At 37.6% G+C, this 17,825-nt stretch overlaps 1 protein-coding gene across 15 annotated transcripts in view; it reads right to left on the bottom strand.

Annotated features, from left to right (window-relative positions):
* Positions 1-17,825, bottom strand: part of ROBO2 (roundabout guidance receptor 2) — a 444,791-nt gene that overhangs the window by 117,710 nt on the left and 309,256 nt on the right. For 9 of the 15 annotated variants that reach the window (XM_071563317.1, XM_071563336.1, XM_071563371.1 and 6 more), the window contains exons 6-7: positions 5,685-5,812; positions 2,468-2,479 (exon numbers count right to left, since the gene is read on the bottom strand). The exons of 1 other annotated variant lie outside the window; for it this stretch is intronic. In XM_071563317.1, the coding sequence (XP_071419418.1) occupies positions 2,468-2,479; positions 5,685-5,812 (140 nt within the window). The remainder of the gene's footprint in view (positions 1-2,467; positions 2,480-5,684; positions 5,813-17,825) is intronic. 5 more of the 15 variants (XM_071563325.1, XM_071563362.1, XM_071563415.1 and 2 more) reach the window with 1 other exon arrangement.

Genomic DNA, 17,825 nt, shown 5'->3' with positions numbered 1-17,825 from the left:
ACACTTCAACATATACATAAATATATAAATATACTTCTGTTAAAATGTCAGTCTCCTAGAGAACTGTGAGCTTAATGTTTGCTTTAGCTTCCTTTTGGTAAGGAAAGGTATTTTTGCTCTGCATTCCAGTTAACTTTCTGAACAAAAAAATGCTACAAGACTAGACTCATCATTCTTGTCAAATGACAATTTCAACAGATCACTTGGTTTCTTGATGGAGAGGAAAGTTATTTTGGTTTCCTTTATCAGACTTTAAATGTTCAAAAATACAGGTTAGGTAGCTGCCCGTTTTGAATGAAACAGAGCTATGAACTGTAGAAATCAGCTTCATTTCAGGTACTTAAGCACAAAAGTCAGTACAGATAGGCACTATCATTGTCTGTGGGTACATGATCTCATAAAAGTGATCGACAGACATTGATCTGCTTATACACAGAAATCACGACAGAGGCACTTGTATGGGGAGTTCTATACATCAAGTATCTTTGGAGTTGGACTTATTCACTCAGCAATCTTCTCACAAGGCACAAAGATAATCCCTAAATTAAATAATTTGATAAAGACCATATGCCCATATATTAGTTATTTTAAGATCAACCATTCCAATTTCGTTTCCTGAATAAATGACATAAGAGTTTTCTTTGTCCCAGATGTTCCTTTACAACAAAATAAAATAGCCTAGGCAGGTAATACGTGAAATTGCCCACAGTGTGATCACACAAGGGGACCATACACCCGGACATAAAGTAACCAGAGACCAAGAGCTGCTACATAAGATTTAGAGATGAAATCAGAGATGACTCTATGGCCTGAAGAGTCTTAAAAAAGAATCAATGCTCTGAAAAGAGACACCATCAACACTGCTGAAAACTATCATTATCTTGTGAATCTCCAGTTATCTATTTTATGTGGCTTTCACAGTCTGAAACAGTCTTTACTTTGTAATTTTTTTCCTTCCCTTTTCTTTTTAAGAGTAAGCAAAGTGAGAAAAATATCTAGAATTAAAATATTTTTAATCTTGTGGCATTTCTTAGTGAATGAAGAAGCAACATCTCCCAACACGAAAGATTTACCTTAGAAGCATACTAAATTCCTGCTACATTCTCGAAGCAAAGGAAAATTTTCCTGCAAGTTTATACCCTTTTTACACTGTTACAACTCCTGGGATTTAATTACTTAAGAACCAGAGTAATGCCAAAGTAATACAGTAGTGATTTGGATTTAAAGCTTGTTATCAAAATCCCAAATGGAGAAGAGAAGTTTCTATTCTGCACAGGGAATTCTCCAAGCTTGGATAAGCCATACCATGACTGCAGAGGTATTTGACTTGGCTCTATGTTTGTTACTTCAAGCATGCTAGTAAGATGGGATCACCTTAGTTCTGGAAGCAGAGGCCTAACCCATATTTTATCTTCTAGTTATTCCAGCCTTTCTTCAAACTTGGAACAGTGAAGAGCTGAGATGAATTCAAACTCACAAACTTCAGTGAAACACAAATCTAACAAAAGTTTTAACTAACTGAATAAAGATCAAACCCCTCACCAATCTCCATAAACACCAGTACTAATTTCTTACACTAATCCAAAAATATCAGAGTAACCATATTATTCTAAAAGATACATCTAAACTCAAACTACAAAAATCAGAGGAGAAGTGCAACTCATTACACTAAATCCATATAGGCACAGAATAAACATCCATGAAGGAAAATTAAATAATGTATTCAGGATATGTGTATTTTAGCTACTGACAGTTTCCAAATTTCCATTATGCTTAGCTATATTTTTTTGTATATTTACAGAATTTCAAAGGCATAGGAAAATTTTCAGTGTGGGAATTAAAATCCAGATGTTGTCTTCCTCAGGACTTATTTTTCAAAACAGTCTGCATCCTATACAGTGCATTTCAAACTGCAATCCAAGATGACCCAAGAGCAAAAATCAATGATGAAATTTCTTAACAAGCACAGAAATCTACTCCATCCCCTCTTCGATTTCCAGATTACCTCATTTCACAGTTCTTTGAAAGATACAGGACAGACAGGACATGCAAAGCCTGTGCTTTTACTGCTGCGCAATAAAAGCATGATGAGTGGATCAGATGTTTAGGGCCTGGAAGAAGCTCACCACAGTCCATACAATCCTTTCTGTTGATTTCAATGGCTTTTGCACCAGGCCCATAAACAGACCATTAAAAACATCTAAATGAGTGATTTTGGCTCAATATCACCACACCCACCCTGTTTGATTGGTTCTTGGTGAATTGGCAAAATGAGTTCAAACACGACACAGCAGAAAATACAAAGTTTGGAAACAGCAGTTTGTCATTCAAAATCACTTGCCTGGTGTTAGACAGTCACAACTATTAAGCACTGGCTGCTCATTTCAGCCAGTTAAATGCTGTTGCAAATGAAAGATGAAGCATTGCATGAAGCCATGCTAAAATGGATAGAAGGATGGTTACTTACCAACGGGGCGAGCTGTTGACATTACAATGGTGTAGTGAGAACATAAAAAAGAAATTAAAAAAAGAAAAGAATATCTGTCAGAATGCATGATGTGTAATGTTACCTTCCACTATGGATACTACCATGGTTGCTAATCCCTCAAATAACAGCCTAGTAAAAATGTTTACTGTTGTTATTGTTTAGTCATGTGCCACTATTATCCCATTTACTTGAGCATAGCATCTGAACAAGCTGACTGGAACCATTCTCTGAGAAACATTTTTATTATCTTCTCATGCCATCATCAAGTATCATTGTTAATGCCTGATAAAAGAAAAATTGCATTGCATTAGCACAAACTTTCAGATCCTGATGAGCACATCAATTTAAGCCGCACACTGCCTAATGTCATGCCAGTAGATGCAGGACATTTGCTTTCTGAGTCAAATACCAATCGAATTTTAAGCATGGCCAGTCAGTACAGCAGTAAAGGCCACAGAAAACCCAGGACAAATGTTCTTATTCAATAAGGGCATGAAAGCTTACAGCACAGTGTTTTTTCCTCACTGACACTGCTGATGAAAATATAACAAATAGGCTGAAATTGCTGCAGGGACTTCAACCCAGAACCTCCCAAATCACTCCTTAGAGAACTTTTACTTTCTAAAAAAATTGCCACTAAATGATAAACACGTTAATGCTGTTTCAAGTTGATATCAAGCTTGAATGTTGCTGCTGCAACAAGTGATTTTTTGATTATAGCAACAGCCCTTCATTTTACTTGTGTTGGGGAACAGGGCTGTCAGTCCCTTTGTTAATAATATACAGACATCCCTTTCAGAAGAGCTGAGTTGGACACAAAATTGACTCCAGGTTGTATCCGTGTAGGCAAAGTTTCCCTTATTTTAGCAGAAGACATAGCTACATATTGCTGAGCAACAATACAATTTTTTCCCTTTTTTTTTTTTTCATTTTAAGAAGATTACCGACTTTATGTGCTTATGCACAGGCTAGGGTCAAACATAAGACATGCAGAGGTAACAGAGCGTGCAAGGTCCTTCTTAGCTCTCAACACTTTCATGGCTCTATCCCAACTTTGGCATAACCATTTCATTTAACTGTTTCAAGCCTGCTGCCCTTTCTCACTCATCATCTACTGGAACACCTTTTGGCTTTTAGAATCATGGACTTATTCCTTTCTCTGCAGAAAGATGAGATGTAAGTGATATGCATCTTTCCAAGAGAGGTCAGGAAGTCTGACCCACAGAACTCAGATTCTGGTGTTGCTTGTGACAGTGCAATTCCTGACTGGGAGCTAAAGATTGCACTGTTGTAGGTTTCCATGTGCACCTACCTGTCACCTGCAAGGACCAAGGCACTCTCAAGGCAAATTTTGAAATGCTAAGTGTTTTTGCTCCTCTATATGACAAGTGGTCACAATAAACCTAGTGTCAGATAAAACTGTTAGAATTTTAAGAATTCAGAATTAAGTCTCTTTTTTTTTGTAATTAAAAAGACCATTGCTCGTGGTCCCTTTGAAGTCAATGGGAGTTTTCCCAGTCCTTTGTTTTCAGAATATTCAGAGTAATATACCTCCCTGGTGAATTTCTTGGCTTTTCTCATTTTCTGTCATATCCTGAACATTTGATAAGCTTATAGGTTCCTTTGTGTTGGATAAACATTATGTATTTGACTGTAAATGACAAACCCAGGGGAAAATACACAAGATAATAAAAACATGTTTTACTGTAGGAAAATAGATTAAATTATATGTTTTCTCGGGTTTGTTGTTTTGCCCTTTTTTTTTCCACTTTTCATTGGGTTCAAGCTTCAATGATTTCAAAGGATTTTTCTTCATGATTCTAACTACTGTTTATATCAAAAGTCTGGGTAGCAAATCTGAAAGACTTGCTCCAGTAATGTATACAGTGGACACAGTTCTATGAGTATTTAAAGACTGGTGAATTAGTTATCAGATTTATGGGATACTGTGATCCTGCCTGTGACAAAGGAACAGAGCGAGACTATTTCTGTGAGTTCACTGTGGTGACTGTTTTTCTCATGTTACAATACAGAAGAACCGTCTCTTACATAAGCATATATTTCTTCAGCTCAAAACAGGAAGAGCTGCATTGTCACTTACGGTCTAAAGCAAACACTGAGGTAGCATTTTAGCAGATGGATTATCACAATACTCTCTTCTCTTTGTCACATACTAACATCTCTCCCTCTACAAAGCCACTTGGTGCTTTTTTTTTTCCCCTTTGAATTCAGCAAATTAAACTGAACTGTGTCCATGCATTAAATGGATGGAAATGGAAGCTGGCCTCTTGGGTCAGTTGACCCCAGTTCTAATAAAGCAATCCACTGAGACTTTGAACATTTGATTTAATGTATATGAAAAGAGGAGGACAGATAAAGCTAAAAATGTTTTTATTAACCTTTCACAGCTCTACTGAAAACCGTCAGCATGCACCACTAAACTGTGAAATAGTGTCTGCATGATATCCATTGTGCCAAATTGCTGCTTATCTTTTGGAATGTAGCAATAACTATTATATTCTATTTACTCATATGGAAATATTAGCCTACAAACTTTTTCTGTCACCATAATCTGTAGCATGTCTATATCTACTGTCACAAAAGATATTTTGTCACCTTATTATTCTACCAGCCTTAAAGCCTCCTTGCCAAACCAAAGAGCAGCACATAAACACTGAGTAGATACTAGAAACCACAAACATTTTAGGAGGGAATATGTTAGTCTTTACCTTGCAATACTTACAAAATTTAATTAGGATTTTCTGTTTCCTTTGGCTATAGTTTATCTTGCAGTTAAAGGGTAATGGTAGACAGTTTAATTATAGCAGAGCTAATCACATAATAATATTATCAGCATTATGTTTGTCATTAATATAGGTACAATTTTTTTTTCCTCTTAGAGGAAGAGATGTGAATAGCCCAAACTGATGACTCCCATACTAATGTCTCTATGCATCTGTTCTTCAATAAAACCACATTGGAACAATTTCTAGATCCTATCCTATTGAAGACAATTAAAATTTTGCCTGAGATACCAACAGGACCAGGATTTCACCTAGGCTCTAAATCAGTGCAGCACCTGCAATTGCAAAGGGTTTGTGAAACCCAAACAATGCCAGGGTGGGATGTTGCCCATGTCATCAGAAAGCAAGTTATCCATATAGGACACAGGCCCTCCCTCCATGGGAACACTCACCTCTCACAGTGAGGGTAGCAGAGGCTTCCACTTTTCCAACTCTATTCTCAGCAATACAAGTGTAGGTTCCTTCATCCGTGCTCATGGCTTTCTTGATGCGCAAAGTGTAGTCATCTTTGATGTCATACCTGCGTTACAGAAAAAGGATGAAAACTCTTTTTATAGACAACAGAAAGGAACAAAAACTACCACCTGGAATATGCCAGTTTGAATCTATCTCGGAGCCAACTTTGGAAGATAAATTATTATCTGGCATTAGATAATTCCACCCAACATTAATCTTCATGACATTTTTATTGCACTCTGTATTAGTTAGAAACTTTACATAAAATTAGTATTGCTATGTTCACTCAGTATTAGACCTTTATTAATAATATCAGTCACTTTGTCCTTGATCGAGAGCAATAAGATAAAATTAAGCTATCAGACAGCAGTTGTCGATACATGACAGCTCAGGTTTATCATGCCTTTAAACCATGTGAGCCACACATTTTACCTTTTGCTGATTTGGAAATTTCTTTTTGTATACAGATTTCCCTACAGCAGCAATTCCTTAGGGAACTGTGAGCGCGTTGGTAGGATTCACACTACCCCATTGCAAACAATAAAAAATATATTCAATCTCTGGAATGTGACATTTATTGAAGAGGCACATTAAAGCAGATTTATCAATTTCACAGAAATACCACAAAACAATTCATTAAGGGTAGACAATAACATTTTCTCTTTCTTAAAAGACACTAGAAACAATTCAGTTGTGCTTTGTCCATTTCTTTGTTTCTGACGTTGAAATAATTCTAAAACTATGAGGATGTATAAAATGCGAATTAGTACTAAGTACTTCAACATGCAGTGAACATTCATTCTCATGGCATTTAGAGCACTTGTACCCAGAAAAATATTTTCAGTTAAATTGTTATTATCCTGCCCAAGTCATGCTTAACAAACTACTTTAGGCTCTTACCCAAAGCTCATTAAAGTTCACAGGAGACTTCATGAAATGAATTTTGTTTGAAATGAATTTTGTTTCCAAATCAGGAAAACCCTGAATTTCAGTATGGCCATTTTAATCTTGAAATACTCTCTTATAAAATTATTTCAAACAACATTTCTTCTTGACATAAAAAGCCCATGATACATAAACTCACCTTGAATCTAAACTTGGCTTCAGATTCTCATGTACCAAACAGTGAAATACGAACATAGAATTAAAGAAAGATCAAGACTTCAGGAGAAGACAATACTATTTCTCACTGTATACATACTCATGACATGAATTCAAAAGCACTAGTTTACCTTCTCTTTGTTATTAAGACTTTACAGGTACGTTCAGCAAACATATGCAAATCATAGAGAAGAGCACCCTTAAAAGTTTTGATGAATAAGAATGAAATGCAATTATTTAGAGGAATATTGTCAGGCTCTGTGAGCATTTTTAAATACTTTGGGAATGTGAAACATAAACTTTTTTGTACATAATATAAATTGTTATTGGTTCCTTTAGTATAGATTTGTAAAGAGATCACTGTGTGCTAAAGGACTTTAAAACATCTTAACTCAAAGGGTCCTATATATTAAAGCATTTAAGGGTTCTGTTAGGTCTAATTAAAATTCACAATATCAATTAGAGCATTAACAGCAATTCTAAGAATAAAGAGCAGTCAAGACATCTTTTCACACTCACTACAACTTTATTCTATATTCATTAAGTTCACTGTATTAATTAGCAAGAAATAATTTTTAAAAAGACCAAATTGAGGTTAAGCATTCTCTCAAGAGTTAACATAAACACACATATTACCTGTTTTCTCAGGAGTTACAATTAATTATATGTAAATGCAGTACCTCAGATTTACAAAATGAATAAGAGAGATGTCAAGGGAAAGAATAAGGAGATGCCATGGCAAACTTCAGAAACTTGTAGGGATAATTTTTTGCCACCATAATTCCATTACAGAAGCAAGGGGGAAGTTATGATGCCAGAAAACTTAATATGCATTTTTAGGAGCCCTACAGATCTACTGCAATGCATTCAACAGCCACGTGCAGCTGAGGAACATTTCTTCTAGACTGCTCACAAATTATGTCATTTTGCATGCTGTGGTGCATTAGTTAATGGCAAATAGAAATCACTGTTTATGTAAAAGAGAAAAAGTAAATTTTCCCCCTTGAAAATCTCAAGAATATGACAACAGTATACCACACTGATGGAGCAGTTACTTGTCCTTGGTGACTGCAGAGTTGCAGACAGGAGAAAATGCTTATTTTCTTGACATGAGGCCAGCCCTAGGAGTCTAAAAATTTAAATTTGTATTCAGCTCCTGTAAGATGAGAAAACTAAGATCAGTTGCAAAATAAATATGAATTGGATATAGGAATCAGAGGTATAAACCTGGGCAACAATTAGTCCTTTATTCCATAAATGTATTATTTTTTCTTAAATAGTACAAATAACATCCCTGTGGTTCACTTACTGCTGTCGAGAGAAAAACAGACAGGCAGCAGGACGGTGTGTGACTGAAGGGCTGCTTGAACTGAAGCGCAGGAGGGCTGGGACAGGGCCCTCAGTCTGCCCTTGGCTGCAGCTGACTCGCCCCTCTTTCCCCCTGTCCCCGATGTGCCAGTGCCACCATGCCAGGCAGCTGCCTTGGAGGCTTGGGCAGCCTTTATGCTTGCACCTGCCAATCATGCAAATTGTGCAAGGGCTGCTGGGGGCAGGAGCCAGCTGCATGGCATGCCAGGACGCAGGACAAGGGGGTAGCCATCATCTCCCACTCGGGTCGTGAAATGGAGGGTGGCGTAAACATGTCGCTCTCACGGTCCAGTTATCAATTACTTCAAGGACAGGTTCAGCTCTCCCAGGCTGCTTCTCTGATGAGGCCATACTGGTTTTCTGGACCACCCTGACAGAATGTGCCATCTAGCAATTAGATTCATACACAGATGGACCCATGGGACATTACAACCATCTGCTGTCCTGAGGTATTGATACGCTGCCCCTCAGTCATCTGTTCCACCCGCACTGTCCCCAGAAGTCACCACGGTTCGGTGAAGAGCTTTGACAGATGAAGCAGGCAGGAAGAAAACTGGCTTTTAGCCTGATCCACAGCAGCACAAGAAGCTTGTGCAAGAAAGGGACCATGAAGACACCAGGAGTGAAGACTGAATATCTGTTCATTTTCACAAACATCCATCTGTGCAGCCTTGAAGAGTGTCTTGTCTCCTCTCTGTCCCACAGTCTCGTATTCCCATAGCAACATATTTTCACCTGAGTTTCTGTGGAAGTTCACTCTCACCTGGATTAGTGCTACTGAACACTTGGGAATGAGGATCAGGGCCTCTCTCTCTGCTACTACCGATCATGGAGAGAGGTTACCAGGCTCACAGACTGACAGTGGAATGACAGAAAACAAGAGCACAGTGATTAAATCATTCTTTAATGTTGCCAGTGCACTAAGAAGTCAATGTCTTCAAAACATGTGCAGTGTCAAGAAACAACTTGTGACATATTGCCCAAGTACTGCTGACTCCTAGCCAATTATTGCTAACATTCAGTTTAAGACCATGGGGCGTCAGATACCAGTTTCACATATTTATGGCCATCAAATTGATTTTAAGTACATATCTTTGTTAAACATTCAGAGGTGCTTCCCCATTCAATTCAGTTTAGACTTCAGCCATCAGACTGAGCTGGGAAAGGTCTTTGAAACAGCCAGTCAGTCTGTGTCAGATACAAAGAAGCCACTTTTGGGCACCACGTTACATAATTTCTGTTGTACAAGTAACAGAACAGGTCTGCCTTTAATTACTCTAAAAGAAAGGGGCTGGCAGGGGACTGGCAAGGAAGAAAGAGAAACAAGAGGCAGATGAGAAAACACTGCTGGTGAGGAAATTCTAATAGAAATTGGGTGATTTTGAGTGAAATCTGGCAGTCTCTGGCACATATGAATGCATTCATTGTTGCTAGTTTTGATTAATGACAGTTGTACAATAGTGTGCTGACAGTCACTGCCATACAGACACAATTTTTTTTGATATGAAACACTGCTGAAAATGCAACCCAATCAGATTTGGCCCCTGAACAACATGTGCTATCATCACTGTACCGTGAATTGAGATTGATTGGTAACCAGCTGTGACAAAGTGGGAAAAAGAGCCTTGTCTTTTTCAAGAAAAGAAAAGAAGAAAAATTTAAAAAAATGAATTGTGTCAAAACCATTACCATCTGCTCAACTAAATAACAAATAAAACAAAACACATTAACTCTTTTAAGTGTCACAAATTAATGTACTGAGGTTGAATTCATGTATTGACTTAAGCATCTAAGAATAAACTTGAACTGATTTTGTCACAGTTATAATTTTTCCTCTCACATTGAAAAGTGTCTCTGTTCATCCTCAGCCACCAAACTTCCATGGTATTCAAATAAAAAACCAGAAAAAAAATTTACTGAACTTAGACTGATTCAGCAATATGTTTTTTCTTTTTTTTTTGCATTTGATATACATTTTCCAGAGTGTTTCACAGAACCTCTAGTTTTCAGATTTTCAACAATGTGCAAGCGGCTATGCATAAAAATATATGCACCTCTTTTTCCTTTAAAATACACAGCCAGCAAAAACATGTGTGCAGCTGGAGTCATTACATTTCTAAATATCTAAGTAGGCCTAACTGTTAATACAAGGATGTACTTGCTTTAGCAGTGCATTTTAAACTTCACAGAATTCATTACTAAATTCAACAAATCCAACTCAGAAAGTCTTATTTCCTCCTAAAGATAGCTTGCAAGAGGAAAAAGTCACATCTTAACTGTTGCAAACTGATGCCACTGGCCTCGAAAATTTTCAATCCTTTTATACCAGGCACCTATTTATTCTAAAACATTACTGTAAATAAATAAGATAAATAAAAATAATAGAATCTGTGTATGTATGCATTGTAGGTTTTCTTTTTGCAGGTGCGGGGAGGAGGAATGGCACAAAAATCACTTTGCTCAATTTCCTTTTGCCTGTCTGCCAGACTGTTTTGCAAAACACGCACAAAGCTTCAAGATTACTCACAACATGGATGATTAGGGAGGCCAAATAGAGAGATGCTACTGGCCAAAACCAGAGTAAACAGGAGGCAGTTAAGGAGGCTTAAGCTTCTGTCTCCACTTCTCTTTTGTGGTGCTGGCACTTCAGCTCCCAGCATAGTGCCACAGCTTTTCACTGGCTCCAAGACTCTGTGCCAGATGGAAGGAGCCAGAGGGAAGATGCAGTGAGATCAGAAGTGTGAGCTCGTTACCTGCTTCAGCTTTGTGTGATCCAGGAGTGGAAGGGAGAGCCTCCAGTCCCACAGGCAATGCCCTACTCGCAGCTGCCTTACACAAATGGAGTGTTTTTCACTCTCTTCCCATGCGTTGACAAATGGAAAAAGAAAGAAACCCAAATCTATGTGAGTGATAGCTTTCTAGGGGGAAGATAAGAGAGTCTCTGGTTTTCTTTCCCTAGTAAACCTGAACCAGCAACAGAGAGAGCATGAATGTGTTTGTTTGTGTGCACTGTTCTCAGTTCCTGTGTTGTGCCCCTGAAATCAAGGCTGGTTGCTGCTGGGTGTCTCCACGACACTGCCTACATCTATGATAGATTGAGCTACCAGGGAGCAATCCCCAGGGCACTGACAGGATTGTTACCACGCACACCTACATGTCTGGATTCCCATTTACCTTTTGGCTGTGCCATCCATGCCAGAGCAAGGTAGAATATGTGACATTACCTTGAATTTCTTCCTGTGAGGTATATAGGCAAGCAGTGGTATTAAAGAATTCACTGGTCTTATTCCATACAACAAACCAGAGAAAGAGCTATATGGCATAGGCTACTATTGACTATTTTGATTTTAATTAAAGCATGCTGACAGCAGGTTCTGCTTTAGTCCAGAACGTCTTATGGGCTCTGATCAGCATCTTCTAACTGTTGGAGTAGACACTCTCACTTTTGATAATATAAAACACAAATCCACATTACTCTCTGTTTTAAACCAAGGCATTTAATAAAATGGCCTAAATCTCATCAAATATGTGTACAACTGCTGCAGTTACTGGGCCAACATTATGAAACCATATCTCTGTCCAAGAAAGTAGTGTTTTCCAAATTCTCTGGAAGCATTATACTCCACAGCATTGCTCTTACATGCAAACAGACAGGTGTGACTGCACATGACTAGTGCCTCACAAAATCAGGAGCCAAGCACTCAAAAGAAAACCAAGAAATTAAAGTGAGTCTGTTTCTTGATGCTCTTGGAAATAATTTGGAAACAAACAGAAGTACAGAACAAAACATATGTTTGAGAATCAATGACTCAGTAAAACCTATCTAAACTTATGCAGGCTCCATCTTTTACCTCTACATCTCTGCACAGAGAAGTGTACTCACGAGGAATTACCACACGATAATTACCCAAAATGGGCTCCTGATTTGATTTTAGTTTCAGACAGAGCCCCACATTATAGAAACTGGAGCGTCGGTGGTAGTATGAGCTAAGAGACCATGTAATGACTTGGCATGGAGACCTATCCTCCCATCACCAGCAGTAGTCCTTTCCCTCATAGATGAGACACATTTGTCAGGCACTTGGGGAGATTTGTATTATTAATGCCTATGTCATAAATTCATCCATCAGAAGAGTACCCTTGATTCTCAGAGGTATCTGATTTTGTCCATTCTGGTTTTGAAAAAATAATATTGCAAGGGCTGGAACAAAGTGAGAAGATCTTAGCCCAGACCAGCATCTTGGACTCACTGAACTTGGCTTGATGCATCTTTTTTAACATGAACACACAGATGATCGGTAGTTTGAAATAAACAGAATTTGTGTTTGCCTATCTATTACTATTTGCCTTTAGCACGATGAATGATTTCTATAGACTTGTCAGAGAACTGAAGTATTTTCTAATCAGTATTTTGAATCAGTAACCAACCTTGAAGTGGTAATTAAAGATGAAGTCATGTTAATGCTTTAATGAAAGTGCTTCAGCATTGCAGTTGAGCCAGAAGTCATATTCTTAAAAAAGATGTTTTGCTAATGTTAAGCAATTATCAACATAGGACTTATCAACAGAAACTTTAAAAAAATCTCAGGGTTAAAACTTTACCACTGAAGGGTTTTCACTGACAGTGTAAGTTTATTTGATTTTAAGTGGGATGACAACTTTAGTATCCCATGCAGGGATGGAATGTGTTAAAGCAGAACAAATCCCTGCAGGCCAGCCATCCCAGTAGCACCAATGGTCAGAGCTCTTGAATCTTACTTCCCCTTGAATATGACTGCCAGCTTCCATCTCCCTGCTCTCCTGAGGGTTTTATAGAAAAACTGCATAGTTAATTATCTTTACTTATTTTTTCTATAATTTTAATTGTTGACGAATTGATCATAGTGAGCTTTAACTGAGCTTTTTGAGAAAGAAGGCTACCTAAATATTCTAAAATTTATAAATATAGTGTATAAACTATGTGATTATTAATTTTTTTACTTAATATATACTCTGTTTTTCTGATACTAAAGAAAGATTAAGCACTAGAATAATTATTTTGATGGAAATTCTACAATTTTTTTGTGTCCCCTTCCTGCAAGACTACTTTTTTACTGCAGCGTTCTTTGAGTGAAAGATTCAGAGAAGCCCAAATTTGAGGCTACTCTGTCATTAAATTTCCTTTCTGAACTCTGCTAGTGACTTCATTAATTCCTTGAAATTTAACTACTTTAGGATGTTAAATGAGAGAGATTAAAAAACAAAACCAACAAAACAAACGTTGTCCTGTGAAAACACTATTTGGAGTGCATTGTCAGTGCTCACTTCATAGATGACCAATGGTTCCCATAGCATAAAGGGAAAACATGCAGGCAGGAGTGTTAGTTGATACAATTCTTTTATGGCTCCTGTCCATGGAGTTGTAAAGCTATTTTTTCAACCTTGACCCTTATGTAAGCAACTGGAGACTGTTTTCATGAATCTGCAAACAGACTGCCTGAAACAATAGCTCTTCTTCAGCTCTGTGGTGAGAACTGACACTTAACATGAAGCCAATTTAAATGTCAATGTTATTAACCATTTCTCTCCTGATCAGTCTAGCAGAGTCACATATCTAACACTTTTGCTCACAGCATTTATTATTTCAGACAAATGGAATGGCAGGTAACTAATGAGTTAAATTACAGACTTCTAGGGTAACTGTGGGACGATGCAATTATAGGACTTTACTCAATGTCAAGTTTGAGGGATATAAAATGTAAAAACAATACTCTTATTTACACATTCACTTGGCCATGTATTTCTCATAGAACTGTAAAGAATATTTTTCCACTTACAGAGCAGGAAGGGATAAATGACAGGCAAAATACCAGTAAGAGAAAAGGGATAATCAACCAAAAAGAGCAGCAGAAGGAGCACCCCACAAGAACTGGTGTACATCACCTTGATGCTATATATACAAAAATTACCCAATCCCTGCATCCATTTTACCCCTCACCACCTCTGTATCTCTAAATGACGTATCTGCCTTTACAGAAGTTTCCTCAAATGGTTCAAAATAACAGCTAAAAAGATTATTTCACTGAACTTTGCTGAAATCTGCCTGCATTCACTTGGGCTCCATGGACTCTGCAAGTTGCAGTGCAGCTTCCTCTATGCCAGTCACGTGCTGCATTACCCATGGTAACAACACCCTCTGCAAACTGACTCTACTGCCTCCAGATGTATAGAAGGATACAAATAGCATATTAAACCTCTTTCTTTCACTGTCTCCTTTTGACAAGCTATTAAGAGCATCCAATCTTCTCCCCTGTGCTCCTCATAAAGGGGCTTAATCTCTCCTTAATGCTTTAGCTCAGGGGAAAAAAAGAAGAAAAAAAAAAAAAGATGGACATGCAAATCATGCAGGATCAAACCAGGGGTGACATATAATAATATGTGTGATATGGCTAATATGAAAAACATCCTTTTCCCCCAACACTTTATTTAAAACCATTAATTGTTATTAATTGCAGCAGAAATTTGCTGATGTAACCAAAATTATATCCATTACACTACTAAAACACACTCTTTAATTAATTTTCAATACACATTAGACTGCATTTTGTTACAATTGGCACAGATATTAACTCGAACAAAGCACACAGCACTGCAGTGTTATTAACTCATATTTCATTGAAAGGTCATTCTCCCCTTGGTGGTATCTAGAGGGGGCTGTAGTTAAATACCTCACTATTCCATCCACAGACTATAAATAGAATTATGTAGCACTGTTGTTTAGTCATAAAAATTACCATCCTTCTTGCTTACAGATCCTCATCCAGTGGTCATAAATATGGTGGGTTCAACCCTGGTTAGATGCAAAGTTCCTACCAAAGCTCTCACAAGAGATCAACAATTCTGCAGATACCAAAGTCGGTGCAGAAGGAGTCGGAACAGGTGGCTCCAGGCACCAGAGCTGAGGTTCCCCTGCAGCCTGTGGTGCAGCCCATGGTGAGGCAGCTGCGCCCTTGCAGCCTGGAAAGAAGGTGGGGGAATGTGCTTTTAAGATTTGGTTCTATTTCTCGTTATCCTACTCTGTTTTGGTTGATAATAAATTGAACTAATTTTTGTCCCAGTCAATTCTGTTTTGCCCTGGACAGTAACTGGAGAGTGATCTCCCCCTATTCTTATCCTGACCCATGAGCTTTCAATATATTTTCTCTCCTCTGTTCAGCTGAATAATAAAAAGGCTTTGGTGGACACTTGGCATCCAGCCAGGGTCAACTCATCACAGTGAAGAAAAACAAATGCAGAACTTCACTGGCTCTCAGGGCCTTTCTGGATGTCCTCTTAAAGAATCCAGCTTCCCTGAGATTCATTAGGATAAGGTTTTCTGTCATTGCTTTTAAAACCATTTTAAAGGTTTACATTTGGAAGACAGTAAGATATTTTTGAAATTTCATGTTTTACTCTGAGTTTTGAGCTCACAAGGAGCCATGGAGGAAAGCACAGAAATTACAGGTGTGCTTTTTCAGTAAGTACTATCAGAAATATGCCAATATTTCTGCCCAGACTATGCATATCCAATCATTTTTCAGGCACAAAGCATCCAGTTTTAAAAACACAGCAAAACTAACACCTACACAGACTTGTGTCGTTGCAGCTAACACACATCTTAGGATAATTTAACTCTATGATTTAGGAATGCTCTTTCCCAAATAATTTATAATGAATATTGCTAATCTTCAGCAAATCAGAAAACTTACTGTGCTGTTTATGATTTCCACTGCTGTGTGTCACCACTCTGTTTCATTTAATAACCTACAATCTCTTAACACTTAGCAATATACCTTGTTAAACTATACACTAGTGTCATTCTGAAGCATCACTCTTGGTTTTTCTGCCTACAGTCCCACTGTGTGGGCGATGCATAAAACAAATACCTCTTACTGCTGGTGCAGTTACCACTTTTCATCTCTAGTACAATAGCTATCTAATCAGACAGTGCCTCTGAGTGCAACTTAAAAAAGCAGGTTGTAATTTCATTAAAGATGTATTTACTGAGCTAAAACAGCTGTTCTGGATTGGAATGCAAAAAAAAAAAAGCCTATGTGATTGCTACTCAGTCATTTTTAAGGCAACTGAAAAATACATTTGCTGAGCTAACCTCACTCTCCCAAAGAGCTGGCACTGCTAGCTTCTTCTGTATAAAAGGTTTAAACAGTTATTATAGTGTGTCATAAATTTTGACTTGTAATTGAAAATCTCTTCACTTCCTAAAAAAAAAGTTCTTATTACATGCTATGTAATTACAGACCATGCAGCTGCTCTCTTCGACTTCGTTAGAAAATCTGAAGACATGAAACATTGTGCAAATCTTATTCAAATTTTATTAAATTGCTAGTCACAGATATGCCACTCTCATACTGGAGGCTCTCAAATAATATCACTTTCTTCCTGTTACCAGGACTAAAAAGTAGATGAATCAAAAGTTGATCCAGGCCATATTGAGTTTCCCACCACACAGGAGACCATCAGCTCCTCAGCAGGAAAGTATAATCTCTATTTCTGCCAAGAAGACATCAAAGGGAAAGATACCCATACACGTGTCTGGGAAAAGACTTCAATGCATAAAGACAATTTTTATTTCATTTCCAATAGGTCTTAATCATTATGCATGGCCACAATTGTCTAAGTCACTTTAGTACAATCTTTGTGCCATTTCCTTGTGTCACTGAAAATGAAAAGAAACTCTGTTCATGAAATAGTGAACCTCATATTTCAGCCAAAAGCATAGGACTGGTGACCCCACAATATTCTGTTCACCTCCAGTAGTTTGACATGAGTCACACTTGATTAACTATTCCCCAGCCTTTGTGTACTGTGGAGACTATGGTGTGATGCTGAATTTTTAGAGCAATTAAAATAAAATATACACCACACGCCTCTACCTTTGATTTACAGTTCATTTCAGTCTTGGGTCACTGGTTTGAAATGGATAGCTTCTGGGAAAAGGCTTTACACATCCCTGATTTCACACTGTATGTTGTTTCACCCTGTTGGTGCAGTATCAACATTTAAAACAGCAAGTTATTCATTTGCTGGGATCAGTTTAAGCACTAAGAAGAACTTGAAAGACAGAACAATATAATTAATTCATTATCTTAATGATGAAACAGATGTATGAAAATGGTCATCATTCATAAGTCACAACACTGTTTCCACCTGGTATTTATAATTTTCTTAATTCAGTCCAGCCATATGCAGAAGAGCTCCAGGATATTTATGGCACAGTCTGAAATCTCAAGTCAGGTCTACAGCATGTTGGACAAGTAACTTCCTTTGACTGCTAGTGAGACCAATGTTTCCCAGGCATTTTAAAAGCTTCCACTCAAAAAACTACTTTAAGGTTTTAAATTCAAAATACAGACTATCAAAGTTCTTTTAGATCAATTCAAAACATCTAAAATTTGGAATGAAGTTTTGCACCTTCAGAAGAAATTATCTGTTCTCAGTTTTAAAGCATGGTTTGTTCCATATTTCTGGTTAACTTACACGGGCTTTTAAACAAATGGACAAATTATTTTTTATAAACAGTGATGCTTTCTAACATGAATTCTTTAGAAATTGGGGGGGGGGGGGGGTTA

This window comes from Pithys albifrons, chromosome 1, assembly GCF_047495875.1.
Source record: "Pithys albifrons albifrons isolate INPA30051 chromosome 1, PitAlb_v1, whole genome shotgun sequence".
Lineage (NCBI taxonomy): Eukaryota > Metazoa > Chordata > Aves > Passeriformes > Thamnophilidae > Pithys > Pithys albifrons.
The sequence above is the reverse complement of the archived record's forward strand: the minus strand, read 5'-3'. Positions and strand labels throughout refer to the sequence as shown.